General features: G+C 32.8%; 1 protein-coding gene and 1 long non-coding RNA gene across 8 annotated transcripts in view; one reads left to right on the top strand and one right to left on the bottom strand.

Moving 5' to 3' along the window:
• The window catches only part of LOC143231096 (uncharacterized), a 37,391-nt gene extending 36,607 nt beyond the window's left edge, over positions 1-784 (bottom strand). Inside the window, exon 1 of one of the 2 annotated variants that reach the window (XR_013016774.1) lies at positions 635-784. This is a non-coding gene — a long non-coding RNA (uncharacterized LOC143231096). The remainder of the gene's footprint in view (positions 1-634) is intronic. The other variant, XR_013016773.1, reaches the window with a different exon arrangement.
• The window catches only part of LOC143231092 (serine/threonine-protein kinase PAK 4-like), a 32,192-nt gene that overhangs the window by 2,911 nt on the left and 15,167 nt on the right, over positions 1-14,114 (top strand). For 4 of the 6 annotated variants that reach the window (XM_076465644.1, XM_076465645.1, XM_076465647.1 and 1 more), the window contains 3 exons: positions 8,092-8,311; positions 10,629-11,507; positions 12,787-12,873. In XM_076465644.1, the coding sequence (XP_076321759.1) occupies positions 8,102-8,311; positions 10,629-11,507; positions 12,787-12,873 (1,176 nt within the window). In that variant the 5' untranslated portion in view covers positions 8,092-8,101. Of the gene's footprint in view, positions 1-802; positions 1,166-8,091; positions 8,312-10,628; positions 11,508-12,786; positions 12,874-14,114 lie in introns of those variants that run through there. The other 2 variants (XR_013016772.1, XM_076465642.1) reach the window with 1 other exon arrangement.

The raw sequence follows: 14,114 nt of genomic DNA on the forward strand, positions 1-14,114 counted from the left end.
CACCTAGATACATTTTAATACTTCCAACGAAGCCTAGATCTTCGTTTCAGAAATGAATTCTTACGAAAGCATGTTAGTGATCGTGCCAGTTAACCCTTAAATCATCGTATTTTATAACTCTTGCTCAAGCATTATAAGTATAACGAGCCAAATTTGGTACATTGGACTTGTACTGAGCTGACAGGAAACAGTTTTTCCAGCATAGTCTCTTAAGTATGTAACGTTTTGAGACGAGATGGAACCTATTGATTTATCCCTGCTGTTCCATCCTCTAACCTAAAACTGGTAATAAATAAATTTTAATAAATCTTAAAGCTAGCTCTTATCATTCATGTATTTATCAAGCTTTCTCTTAAACTCACTTAAATTTACTGTCTGTACAACATCCAGAGACAACCCATTCCAAAGGTCTACCTCCCTGTTAGAAAAATAAAACTACCTTAGCTGAAGATGACTTCTATCTTGCCAAAATTTACACTTCTGTTTCATAGTTTCTACTCTTCTCACTGTTAAATATGAAAAAAAATGATACATCATCACTGTCAATTCCCCTGACAGTCTTAAACACCTTAATCAGATCCCCCCCTAACTCTTGAAGTAAGGAAAACTGGAAAAATGAAAAAAATGTTCTTACCCCCTTCTTTTTACAAAATAGAGCAGACGGCACTTCGCAACAACGAGATATCAGACTCGGGCCTGTTTGTGTACACATGTAGTGGATAGAAAGCTATTTCTATTACGTTAAACTGTATAACCCTCTCTTCTCCGGCAAGGCTCGCTATTTACTCTGGGAAGTCACTCGTAGTGCCTGTGTCCGGTGTACGCTTCGGAATTCCGAGGGAGGAGTTGGTGTGTCTGTTGTATGTTTGCTTGACATATCTGCTGACAGAAAGCATTTTGTGGTCAAGTTCCACGTACTGCGTAGTTGGTACCGAAGGAAGTCTTCGTAATGATAGGAGAAAATAGCGTTGTATTTTTTTAATATTTGAAAAATATCCTGTGCACTCAGCGTTATAACTATGATGTGAAATATCCGTACAGTCATTAACAGTCACTGGTTTAAAACTTTATAAAGCTCAAACTGAAGGAAATATAAGTGTGGTTGAAAACGGTCTCGTATTAAATTGAGAAGAATGCTAGGCTGTTGTGAAAGCACTTGTGCAAAGTAAGTTCGAACTTTGTCAATTTTTTTAAAGCAAGACTTGAACAGTTGCATCTTAATACACTTGTGAACTAATACTGAATCTCGGAAGACCCTTATTATATTGTTAATATTATAGACAGGTTTCGACTAACTTCTATATAATAATTTTAAATACAATCTTATGTTTTGACACGCACAAAGGGTAAACTTTAATGGTGAAACGTTACTTGAGTATACACGGTTTTCTATGGTAAAGTCGTATGTCAAACGTTTTATCAGTTACCATTGAATACCGAAATCGTCTATTTGTTGTTTTTGTGTATGTGTGTAGTGACACCTACCTGATGACATGTTGTGTTATATTTTTTAATAGTGAATACTATATTTGCTTGATGATTTCAGTCTAAACAAAAACACCTTTTCGCTATGCATATAATTGCGTCTAATAAGTGTAGCTACTTTAAGAATAAATTTAAAGTATTAAATGTAATCACGCCTTTCAAATAACCGTTACGTATTGTATACTCGGAGTGGCTTAATGTCCACAGTGTTGATAAAAAGTTATGTGCCTGACCTAAGTTAAATAAAAAGGTAATGTTCTTTATATATCGCTATTTTTATATGTCAGAACTTTAGTAGAGAGATTGAAAATCCAGCGATGAATGGGTTTATCAGTAGTATTTTATTGTTTAATAAATCTAAGACCAGAAACGTAAGGAAGGACATTAAAATGTTGGTAACTTTTGAAAGATTTTTGTGTCGTGAAAATAATTAATCTGGACCATGGCAAGATGACGTAGTTTCATAGCTATATTTCCCTTCTAGTTTTGAATTTATTATTCGGTGAACTGTAGTGATCGTGTAGACTACTAAACATGACAGCGAAGTGTGTATTTTACTCAGTTTTAACGTGAGTAGGGGGGCCAACATATACAGAGAAATTATTAAAATTCAGAATTAATTCAGTTTTCTTTTATTGTAAAGAAAGACTATTGGACATTTGCCGTAAATCCTGATCACAAGATTGATTTATGATAGGATTAGATACAAAATAAGTAAAATGTTTAAAACAAGTCCTAAATATTACAAAGAGTGAAAATTCTACACTGCTTTACCATTTTAAACTATAGGTAATGTAAACGAAGTCATGCAAGGGGACATTGACTTTGTTTTTCATGGGAAGCAGAAACGTGAGTTCGTCAGTTAGTTTACTAATGTCAACTTATGATACAATGTACAAGTCAAAGAAAATAAATTTATTTGGCATATTGTAGAATAAAAGTTTAATTTCTTCTATTAAATGCGCAATGTGTAACGTATTTATTTCAGGGTTTACAGAATTAAAAAAAATTACAAATAACGTTAAGCAGAAAAAAGTGTTCAACGTGTGTTTTGAAATCTGTTCTTAAGAATGTTCGAGAAAAGTTACACAGAGGATATATATAAACATATCTATCTTTAATATTGAACTGATATATATATAAACATATCTATCTTTAATATTGAACTGATATATATATAAACATATCTATCTTTAATATTGAACTGATATATATATAAACATATCTATCTTTAATATTGAACTGATATATATATATATAAACATTATCTTTAATATTGAACTGATATATATATATATAAAAATATCTATCTTTAATATTGAACTGATATATATATATATATATATCTTTAATATTGAACTGATATATATATATATATATTATATCTTTAATATTGAACTTATAGACTAGAGGGAAGGCATTTAGTTGAGAACATTCGCAGTCAACATTTAAGCTTATTTTAACTTGCTAATTAATGGGATTTGATTGTTACCCACAACCATGGTTCCAAAGTATGGAGGGGGTTTCTGTGGCAACAAGACGTGAACTGTGAACCCTATGTTTTACAGCCCGAGGACGCTCAGCGTTAAATCATGTTACATATTTGCAACAGTCAGAGGTTTGGTATTCGCAGATCTGTGAGTCGTGTTGCATGGGTGTAGCTAGATATGAGACTTACTGGTGTTCACACTTTCAGCTTTTTAAGTACTCGTGTACCTGTTAAAAAAGATTTCCTTCACAGATCTCCTGCTTCTAATTTTTAAGAATTAGCGAACTTCCGTAGTTTATAATTACATGTATGTAACATGTTTTTATCTCCTCTCCATCAGTTATCATTTCTAGAGCAATGTTTCTCAAACTGGAGTTCACGAGGGCACCCCGTGAATCATGTCTGAACTAATTAAAATGTTTTAAAAAATACGATTCATGAAGTAAAAAATATTTTTCATGAAAGTAAATGTATATAAATTACGAAATTTAATTTTCGAACACGGCATTTTTGTACAATTTTTTTTTTCTAAAGAAACAAAAAACGACAGGTTTGGAGGTTCCGGGAAGAAAAATTAAAAGGGAAGATCGAGGTTACTAAATGTTGTGGGAGCCACTGTTCTAGAGTATCGAGGTTACTAAATGTTGTGGGAGCCACTGTTCTAGAGTATCGAGGTTACTAAATGTTGTGGGAGCCACTGTTCTAGAGTATCGAGGTTACTAAATGTTGTGGGAGCCACTGTTCTTAGAGTATCGAGGTTACTAAATGTTGTGGGAGCCACTGTTCTTAGAGTATCGATGTTACTAAATGTTGTGGGAGCCACTGTTCTTAGAGTATCGATGTTACTAAATGTTGTGGGAGCCACTGTTCTTAGAGTATCGAGGTTACTAAATGTTGTGGGAGCCACTGTTTTATAGTATCGAGGTTACTAAATGTTGTGGGAGCCACTGTTTTATAGTATCGAGGTTACTAAATGTTGTGGGAGCCACTGTTCTAGAGTATCGAGGTTACTAAATGTTGTGGGAGCCACTGTTCTAGAGTATCGAGGTTACTAAATGTTGTGGGAGCCACTGTTCTTAGAGTATCGAGGTTACTAAATGTTGTGGGAGCCACTGTTCTTAGAGTATCGAGGTTACTAAATGTTGTGGGAGCCACTGTTCTAGAGTATCGAGGCTATTAAGTGTTGTGGGAGCCACTGTTCTAGAGTAGTAGGGGAATTTAAGTTTTCTGTAATAAAATGTTTTTGTTTTATTGAAATTGAAATATTTTTATCGTGTTCTGTAGAATGTCAGAACATGGTAGAAGAAAAGCTTGATCAATATTGAAATCCAGCATTTGACTGTGCAACTAACATTAGAAAGCGTTTCTGATTAGATATTTGAAAGTAGATTAATTTAGTGTTCAGTAAATGTTTATATGTTTTTAAAGTATTCACTTTATTTAAAGATTCGTCATGGTCAGGTGTTTAAGACACTTGATTCGTAATCTGAGGGTTGCGAGTTTGAATCCCCGTCACACCAAACATGCTTGCCCTTTCAGCCGTGGGAACGTTATAATGTGACAGTCAATCCCACTTTTCATCGGCAAAAGAGAAGCCCAAGAGTTGGCAGTGGGTGGTGATGACTAGCTGCCTTCCCTTTAGTCTTACACTGCTAAATTAGGGACGGCTAGCGCAAATATCCCTCGAATATCCTTGCGCGAAATTCAAAATAAACCCGGTCGCACCAAACATGCTCGCCCTCCCAGCCGTGGGGGCATTATAATGTTAATGCCAATCCCACTATTCGTTGGTAAAAGAGTAGCCCAACAGTTGGCGGTGTGTGGTGATGACTAGCTGCCTTCCCTTTAGTCTTGCACTGCTAAATTAGTGACGGCTAGCGCAGATAGCCCTCGAGTATATTTACGCGAAATTTTAAAAGAAACAAACAAAAACAAATCAAAATAAACCGTATCACTTTTGTTAAACTTGTTGCATCTTGTGATAAATTATATAGGACAGATCTGTCATCGAGATATCGCGCGTTTTTTATGTTGAAACTAGCACGTGTCGAATATGCCCGAGCGGGGTGAAAAGGTTTTTTCTTTTCTTTGATGATGACCTCTCACTATATAATTGTTTTTGTAATACTTTGCATACGTGCGGAAATAGCAGTTTCATACTCATCAGAATAAATTTACTAGAAATGTTTATTTGTATTGTTAATAAAGGAACCGTTATATATTCCGGGAAAAGTTGTTTGTTTTTCTGTTTCGTCTTTGTGCACTAAAGTTACACGTGAAACAAGTTCCATTTTCGACCAGAAAGTACATTACACACAAATACATTCAGACCTGGCTACGGGCTTCGTCTGATTGGATAAACTTTATCTTATTAGAATTGAGATGCAATAAAGTATGTTCTGTGTAGGATATTTAATTTGTATGAACATTTTTAACGTGGTTCATACTGAAACTAAAAACGAGATCTTGCGTAGGCGTAATGAAATGGGAGGACCTTGTATCTGTGAGCCTTCTTAAGTTTCCGTGTAACCTATGGTACGTGTAGAATTAAGAACGAAATCTAGATGTGAAATACCACGTGGTATCTGAGTCTTAAAATATATTCCTGGAGACCGTCTTTGTATTAAAAATTCTATCACAAACAAGCAGACGTAAATATGAATCTGCAGCTTAGTAGCTAGAACTATCGTGTATTTCAGATTTTCGAAATCAGTGCTGATTGATGTAGTGCAGTGTCAGAGTTCAGTTTCTAACGGATACTTTGCCGCGTGCTGTAATACAAGTTTAGGCACTTCAGTATGTTTATTCGTATTTAACGGTGATTTTGCGTTCAGGTGGCGACCAGAATGCGCACAGTTACGAAGACATTAACTGTAAATTAGATATAAATATACAAACACTTCGTTGGAATATTGCACTTCATTATATAATTTATGCCTGCAGGTTTCTTATTGTAAGTGTAATAAAAAAAAAAACACATTCAAGTGACGAGTACCAGTTTGAAGGAGGAGAAAGAAAGTTGACACGTGAAATAAGCACGAGAGTGACGTGTGTTTTAGGGTGTTGAAAGAACAATCTCTGTTGAAACTGAAAATAGTAATATTACTAACTCGTTTGACCACTGGTTAATATCAACGTATTATAAACGAACCTGCAGTACACTGTGCTTAAAATTTAATATTGAGTATGTAATATATGACATGATTACACATCGTAAACTTTTGTTTTGTCAGATTTAATTTAACGTTCTCTTAAGTACGACCCCGGCCGTGATTTAGGGGCGTATGCGAGCTTGAAACAAGGTTCTACTGAATGTCTGTGCATAGAACCTTGTTTACGTAATAACCCACGTTCCGAAAAGAGCTAATACTACTCCCCCCTATACATTGCATAGTCTCTTCTGGACATATTTTAAAGAGTGGAGTGACTGTGACAAAGGGTAACAAATCTCACTGATAACACGAAGTTTGCCCTCGTGTAACTTTACGCGAAATTCAAACAACAAAAAAAGTACTTAACTGTCATTGGCAGGAGCAACTTGTAAAATCAAAATAATTTATCATGAGTTTCTTCATAGTCTTACCTTCTACCTGTCTAAATGCTTATTAAGTAGTAAAACAATACGTGTATGTAAACAGGTATAAAGCTTACTCAAAATTTACCGAAGAGGTTAAGCAAGCATTGAAAAACATTTCTTGTGAATTCGGCTTGTGTATACTTTCTTGAGACTGAGTGTACACAGATAATATGATCGTAGTGTGTAGTGTTCTTATGCTCCAGAAGACAGCTCTAAGATAGTGAATATCTGTTGTGATGGGTAATATCACGTGTTAGTGTAGCTTAAGCTTGTCTTATTTAACTGTTACAACTTTTTATTATAGCTGACAAAAATTATAGGAGTTTACTCTTTTGGATTTGTGTGTGTGGGTGTATCATAATGCTGTTTCCTGATTAACATTTTAAAAGTATTGTGTTACAGTGAGGTTTTGTAACTATATTTGTTTCAGTTGGAAATTAGAGAAAAGTTGGTATGAGTAGATAACTCGTTTTAAAAGGTGGTGTGGTTATTTGTGGTAATGGTATGTAAAAAGTAATGGAGAGATGTTTAAACCAAACGGACCTGAGAGTAGTGAGTGATGGGTGTCTTTGTTTATGTGTATTTGATCTTGTGGTTAAGATTAAATGAAAAATACAGATGCACAAAGCACATTAGTATTCTGTGCATGTAACTGAGCTCAGTGAAGTTGTCTTTATGAATTTTTTCATAATGAATGAATGAAAGTTGTATTGTTTCACTTGGACACTGGCTTCAGTCTGTCTTTATTGGTTGAAATGTTGAACTAACTCTCTATGATTGGCTTCTTGTAAACTAGTTTTGGTTTGACATTTCCTCAAGTTAATTTCAAAATGCCTTTATAATTACAACCTAGTATGTCACCCTGGAAGAGAGTCTAAAACACTGTTTGTGTTAACAATTCTTTTGGGAAATAAATTGTGTATTTATTTTAAATTAATCCAACATACCATGTTTGTAAATTAGGCCTTTACACATCAACACATTTATTCCATATTTGATTTGAAACTAATTGCACATTATTTGATTGGTCTAAACATTTTATGAATTTATATCAAAAATATAATTTTTGTGAAAAATAAATTAAACTTGTGGCCTGAGGTATTGCTCTAAAATGTTTTTCTCATACTTACCAAACTAAAATTTGGGAAAATAATTCTAAAAAGAGATTGTTATAAGATAAATGTTGACTAAAATATCTAATTTTTAATGTAATTTCTTATCCTCCTTGTTTTTTTAATTTTATTATTGTAATCGTGTTTATACCTGACTGTGTTATAAAATCGCACATTTTAAATATTTGTTTGACTTGTATTTTCTTTACCATTATACACTTTTTGTTTGTTACTGAACAGTATGAAACACATTGTATCTTAGGCTCACTTTTAGAGAGTAATGTTTGAAGATGGAATAAACTTTTACAATTTTTGTGAGAGTATAAACTTTTCAAAAAATATGTAGTAGTGTCGTTTTACTATAAATAAGAATATTATATATTAAATTGTTTTGTGTAATGTTCTTTTAAATTCTTTTTGGCTAACAGGGATACAGGAATGTTTGGTAAGAAGAAAAAGAAACCTATAATTTCAAGTCCAACCAATTTTCAGCACAGAGTACATACAGGGTTTGACAGAAATGAAGGAAAGTTTGTTGGGCTTCCTCCCCAGTGGAATAGTCTGATACAACCTCAGAAGGATAGACCAAAGCCTATCATAGATTCCTCCACTATCACTCCTACAGAAATGACACATCTGAAGTCAAATGTAAGTAGTAGAACATGTGTTAACTGGAAGTATGTTGGTCATTCCATGCCAACTCACCTAGGACTTCCCAGTTCGTGTCGTAGATTTCATGGAAAAATTTCAGACAAAAACTTTATTTTTATTTATTCAGCCATGTAGTACGGCTTTAGGATTTTTCATGGCTGAATAAATCAAAATGAAGGTTTTTCTGAATTTTTTCAAGAAAATCTAAGACATTAACTGGGAAGAGTTCATTTTTTCTGTGTGAGTTGGCTTTGAATGGCCTATTTACATTATCCGTTCAGCTCTGAAACAAGAGAGTAACTATGGGTAACTAATTTGGAACTGTAGAAGTGTTTGTTAATTAGAAAGAAACTCTGTGTCATGTTGCCCATAGATCATGAAAACCTATAAATATCTGTGCTGAAATTATTTGAACAACTTTTAAAGACTTTTTTATCTTGTTTGAGAAGCTTTTTTGTGGCTTTATTATTTTTGTACTATCACAAATATAATTAGTTTTTGTAGTCTTAACTTGAATTTTTAAAAAGAAATCTTTCTTGCATGTTAAATCCATGTACAGCTTTCTTGGACCAAATGAATTTTAAATAAGAAAACTGTCTTTCTGTAAAAATTCTTTTATGGCTACTAAACTGTATGAAATACACCACAACATAACTATTTTTGATGTGTAACTTTGTGACTGCAAACTACCATGTACAAGACCAGTTTGTGAATGTATAAAGAGTACTTGAAACCTACTGCTGTAAAAAGTATTATGTACTTTTTTTTCAAAGGTGTAATATTCAAGTAGTAAATGTTAATACATGTCTAACCTAAAACTCACTAATGTATAGTAGTAAATCATATCTGTACAACCCTAATACAACACTGTATTATATTTGGACAGGTTGGTTGTCAGATGAGAATTGTGAGGATAGCTTAAAACAGAGTAGTGAATTATGTTAACCAGGAGATTAACATGTCAATTAAAAATGTTATTGTGTGTAATTATTAGTGTGATTCTATATTCTGACTTGAATATAAACATAGTAACACTAAAAATCTATTATCATTCAAGTATGCATGTATCTTTTCTGAGTTTTTATATTATTATGGTGTAATATTACTGTTGTGTTCAGATTCTGTAGACTGAGTAAACATTACTTTAAATAATGGTTATGTGGTTAATGTTGTTATTCTTGTCATTGTTATTATAGATTTTCTAAAGAATATGATGTTTATTACTTTGTTTTCAAACTTAATGAATATTAATTTTAATAACATTGAGTGATAGAAGATAATGTTTTTTTCCAACAGAAAAAGATGCAATATTAATTGAAACACCTTGGTAGTAAAATATTTAAGATTTCATATTAGACTTTTAAATTATTTGTTCTGAAATTATTTTCTTGATGACCACTAAAGGATGAGAGCTTGTCATAACAAATGATCTTCGTGGGTGGTTACTCGTATATGTAGTGTAGCAAATTACATATTTATGAACAACTTTCAATATGTTTTTTTCTTTTGTAATACTTTGGGTGAAAACAGTATTATATTTTAGCTTTTAGGACTAATAATTCAGTAAATACAAGCTTCTGTATTAGATCCTTTTGGGAGATAAAATTAATTAATAGTTATATTAAAACAGTTTTGATTATGCAAATTAGTGAGTCAAAACCAATATCAAATCACATTGGAATGACATGTACCTAAACAACATTTTGATAATGTTTGCTTATCTCAAGCAACTGGAGAATGAAATAAGTGTTTGTGCTATTTCTTGTATAAATAAACCAGTCCGGTCACTTGGTATAGTGACTATGGATTTCTACACAGTTGGACTGGAGAAATGGTGGTGTGGTTTAGGTTTAATAGTCTTACAATAGAGCTTTTTGCACTTGAAATATGCTACAGGGCTGTTGGCAAGATGCACTTTCCTGATGCATTATGTAACCAGACTGTAACAGTGTTTGAGGCTCAAAGGTTGTTTTAATATACTTTCTTTTTAGGACATTTGCCAGCAGTTCAGTAAATTGGATACATTAATAAAGATTAAACACATTTTTGTGAATTGCACTTGAGCAGAAGTTGGAAAGTATCCCAGAGATAAAATATTCTAGTGCTTTATTGAAAATTGATTGTCATCTGCTGCAGATAATACCCCACAGAAGAGTGTATGAAGTGTTTCACCTACACTTTACTTTCTCCATCTTTAGAACATAATTTCAGTATATTTACTTAATCAAAATAGGTTAATTTATCTTTAAATGCCATACATCATAGTATTTGTTATATTTTAGGAAGTATTGTGACTTTCTTTTCTTTCTTTCAGACAATTGTTCGTGGGGAAAATTCTTCCAAACTTCAGAATTGGCCATTATCCGTAACTCGGTCAAACTCACTGAGAAAGAGAAGTCCTCCAGTTCAACACAGACATCATCACCCAAATATGGTGGGTTCTGCTCCCATTCAGGAGTTTGAAGAATCACAACAAATATACATACCATCTACTGAAGGGCATCTTCCACCTCATGCTCACTACCCAAGTCATCATCATGTTCATTCTTCTGGCCATCGTCCACTATCTGAGCATCACCTACCTCGTGAACAGAGGATCTCTCAACCAGTCAGTGGGTACAGAAATATTACTAATCATCACCATCCTCATTCATACAGCAACCACAAGGACAATGGACAAAACTGGTATACAAACAAGCATCTTAATAATCCACAAATCCCAGATTCATATGAACAGAAACAGACAAGAGGTACTTATGAGGTGGATCATCACATAAATCGAAATATGGAAGATTTGGAGAGAAAGAGGAATTGGCAGGCAAACCAACAAATTAAAGATCAGGAACGACATCGTGATTATGGGATGGAACTTCACTCCACTTTGGACAGACACCTGCAACATTCTTCTGTAGAAAATACCCACAATAAGGAAGATATTCAGAGAAGCACTAGTTACTTACCAAATCATATTCAGCAAGCTCCACCTGGAATTTCTACAAGTCAAGCATCATTATTGCATAAGAAAACTGGAAGACCCAGATATGAAGATCATAGTATTAGTACTGTAAACCCAGCATGTAATGTACTACCTACTAGTAATGGAGTTAAAAAACAGTCAATGCAACATGAATCTTCCATACCCCACCATAACAGGATCATTTCTCCACAGTCAGATGAAAGCAGGAATGCAAAAGTAAGTTTAACAATTCACAAAGTAATTTTTAGTGTAATATCGTCTTATATGTTTTGTTTAGCATCATAAAAATTAAAACTATACTGGATTTTTGTTTTATGAAAAGAAACCCATTTTGAAATCAAAATGCATCTCGGAATGGCTGGTGTGGGTGTTTTAATACTCATACCAGCTGTTCTGAGATCCATTTATACTGGATTGTCTTTTTAAAACATATTAATAATTGTATTAGGATTATAGAGCATTGCAAATATTTTACAATATATTTTACAGATTTGTCTTTTCAGAGCCAATAGTTCTTTTTCAGTTTAATTTGTATAATAATTTTGGTAATGGTAAGTAAAGAGAATCACACTGCTTGTCCTGAGAATTGTTGATGTTTGAAATACATTCTTGGCCTTTTACATTTCCAGGCCCATATATGTAGCTGATGGCCCGTTAGTTTAGGGAAGACACAGCTGTCTTGGCCAACTACACCACATAAATGTGCATCTCACTGGTGGAAAATTTGTTATTTACACTGTTGTATTCTGTTGTTTAGAGTTCATTTCATAATTAACCTTTTTGCAACTGCAGTGGTGTTTATTCTGTGTGCCAAAATTTTTTGTTCTTCAATTTGATTTTAGTGCTAAATGTTTTTACTTTGTTTCAGTGCTGCTAAAACAGATTGTTTGTGGTGTTCCAGTAGACTCTGTTGTTTTTAACATCATATTTATTTATTTTTAGTATCACTTAGATACAGTAATTAACACGAGTCATATTTAATGAGTAAGTATGAAGGTTTAGTATTTGAAAAGTAAATTAATGTACTGAGATATCTGTTCTTGTTTTCATTTTATATGTCTAGTTTAAATTGAGATAAACCTTGTAGATAGAAAAGTAGGAGTCAAACTTCTTTAACCCATTCACTATGGCTAAGATGTTTGTCCCAGTCACAGTGAAAGGGTTAAACAAAACATGTTAGTCATTAATATTATCTTTTAATCAGAGCTAGCTGTGTATTTAGAGTGAAACTAAAACTCAACCTGGTAATTAGTATATTTAATTATGTATCCCTTTTTATATTTTCCTAATTGTAAACATCACACTGGATTTTATCAGCTGTTAGTACTATTTTTGGCAAATATTAATCTTGGCTTAAGTACCAAAACTAGTAAGTCAAGATTGAATAGCCAAAGTTTGAAAAATGTTTCATTTGTTACTTAACGTTATTTAAATAATATAGACATTTATTATAGCTATATAATCATTCCTGCTTCTCTACTTTACTTATGAAAAGGTACCTCCCAAGGCTAAACTAGAGACAAACCAGGAAACTGTAGAACAAACAGAGTTTAACCACCAGCACAGAGTGTCCCATGAACAGGTACTGTATGATCTTTTCTAAAATGCACAAAATTTAACATCTCTTATTCTCTTTTTTGACCTGCTAAACAAACTGTAGATCAATGTAGAAAAGGGTTTATCCTATTGTCCAGTGAGGTTAACATTACCTCTAATATGATAATTTGTAATATTTTTAATTAGACGCAGATTGGAATGTTCTTCATAACATTAGTTGCCTGGTAATTATTTCAGTGTAAAATATCTTTGTTAGCAAGCCTTTTGGTTGTTATAACATTAAAATATTTTATATACCTGTTTTATCATTACATGTTAGTAGAAATCAAGCCTTATTCTATTTTTGGGCAGCAGTAACCAAGTCACACATCTTTACTGACAACATGTTAACTCACTATAGTAAATTTGAGAATTTATTATTAGCTATAAACTAAAATGTTTCAAATAGCATAGGCCTTGTAATAATGGCATAGTACCCAACAACTTTTATTGCTGTTGGTTGTACAGTACTAGATAGATATCATGTCATCTGTCTTCTGATTCATCAGTCTTTAATTTTTATATATATATCCAGTGGTAAGGATCCAGCTAAATTAATAAGCTTAACAGAACACAATATTAATGAGTGTCCAATGAAAAAAAACATGTTAGAAGATGTAATTGGTCACAGTAAGGATAACTATGGATTTATGGTCATTATTTTAAAAACAACACATTTTTGTGGAAGATATTTCACTTTTAACAAAATAACACCTTTTGTACTATTTCTAAAGAACAGTACTTATAAATCAGAACAAAAATTGAAATTCAGCTAAGAAACAAAGCATACTGTAACTACATATACATTTCGGACTGCTTGACACTGAGTTGTTAGCTTGAAAATTACAACACTAAAATATCTTCTTCTTATGGAATGCTTATTTGTGGATTTTTTATTATTAAATACTTTTATGTTGCTATGTATCAAACCTTTGCAGTCAATTTTTAATAATCTTTAAGCATGTCTTCCATTCAATGATTTATTATAACATAAACAGAGTTATGATCCATCATTTGCGTGTGTCACCCTCTTCTAAGATAAATTCTTTTCTGCAAATTCTCAAGGTGTGTAGTTTTCTCTCGTATCACTACATGTACTGTGAAAGCTGTATATTTATTTCATTGTCATTTGTACTTGTTTAACATCATTATTTGTATATATATTGTGTATTTAGGGATAGTAAATTATGAAAGTGCAACAAACTAAGCAGTGAAACTTGGATTTTT

The sequence above is a fragment of the Tachypleus tridentatus genome, chromosome 10 (assembly GCF_004210375.1).
Source record: "Tachypleus tridentatus isolate NWPU-2018 chromosome 10, ASM421037v1, whole genome shotgun sequence".
NCBI lineage: Eukaryota > Metazoa > Arthropoda > Merostomata > Xiphosura > Limulidae > Tachypleus > Tachypleus tridentatus.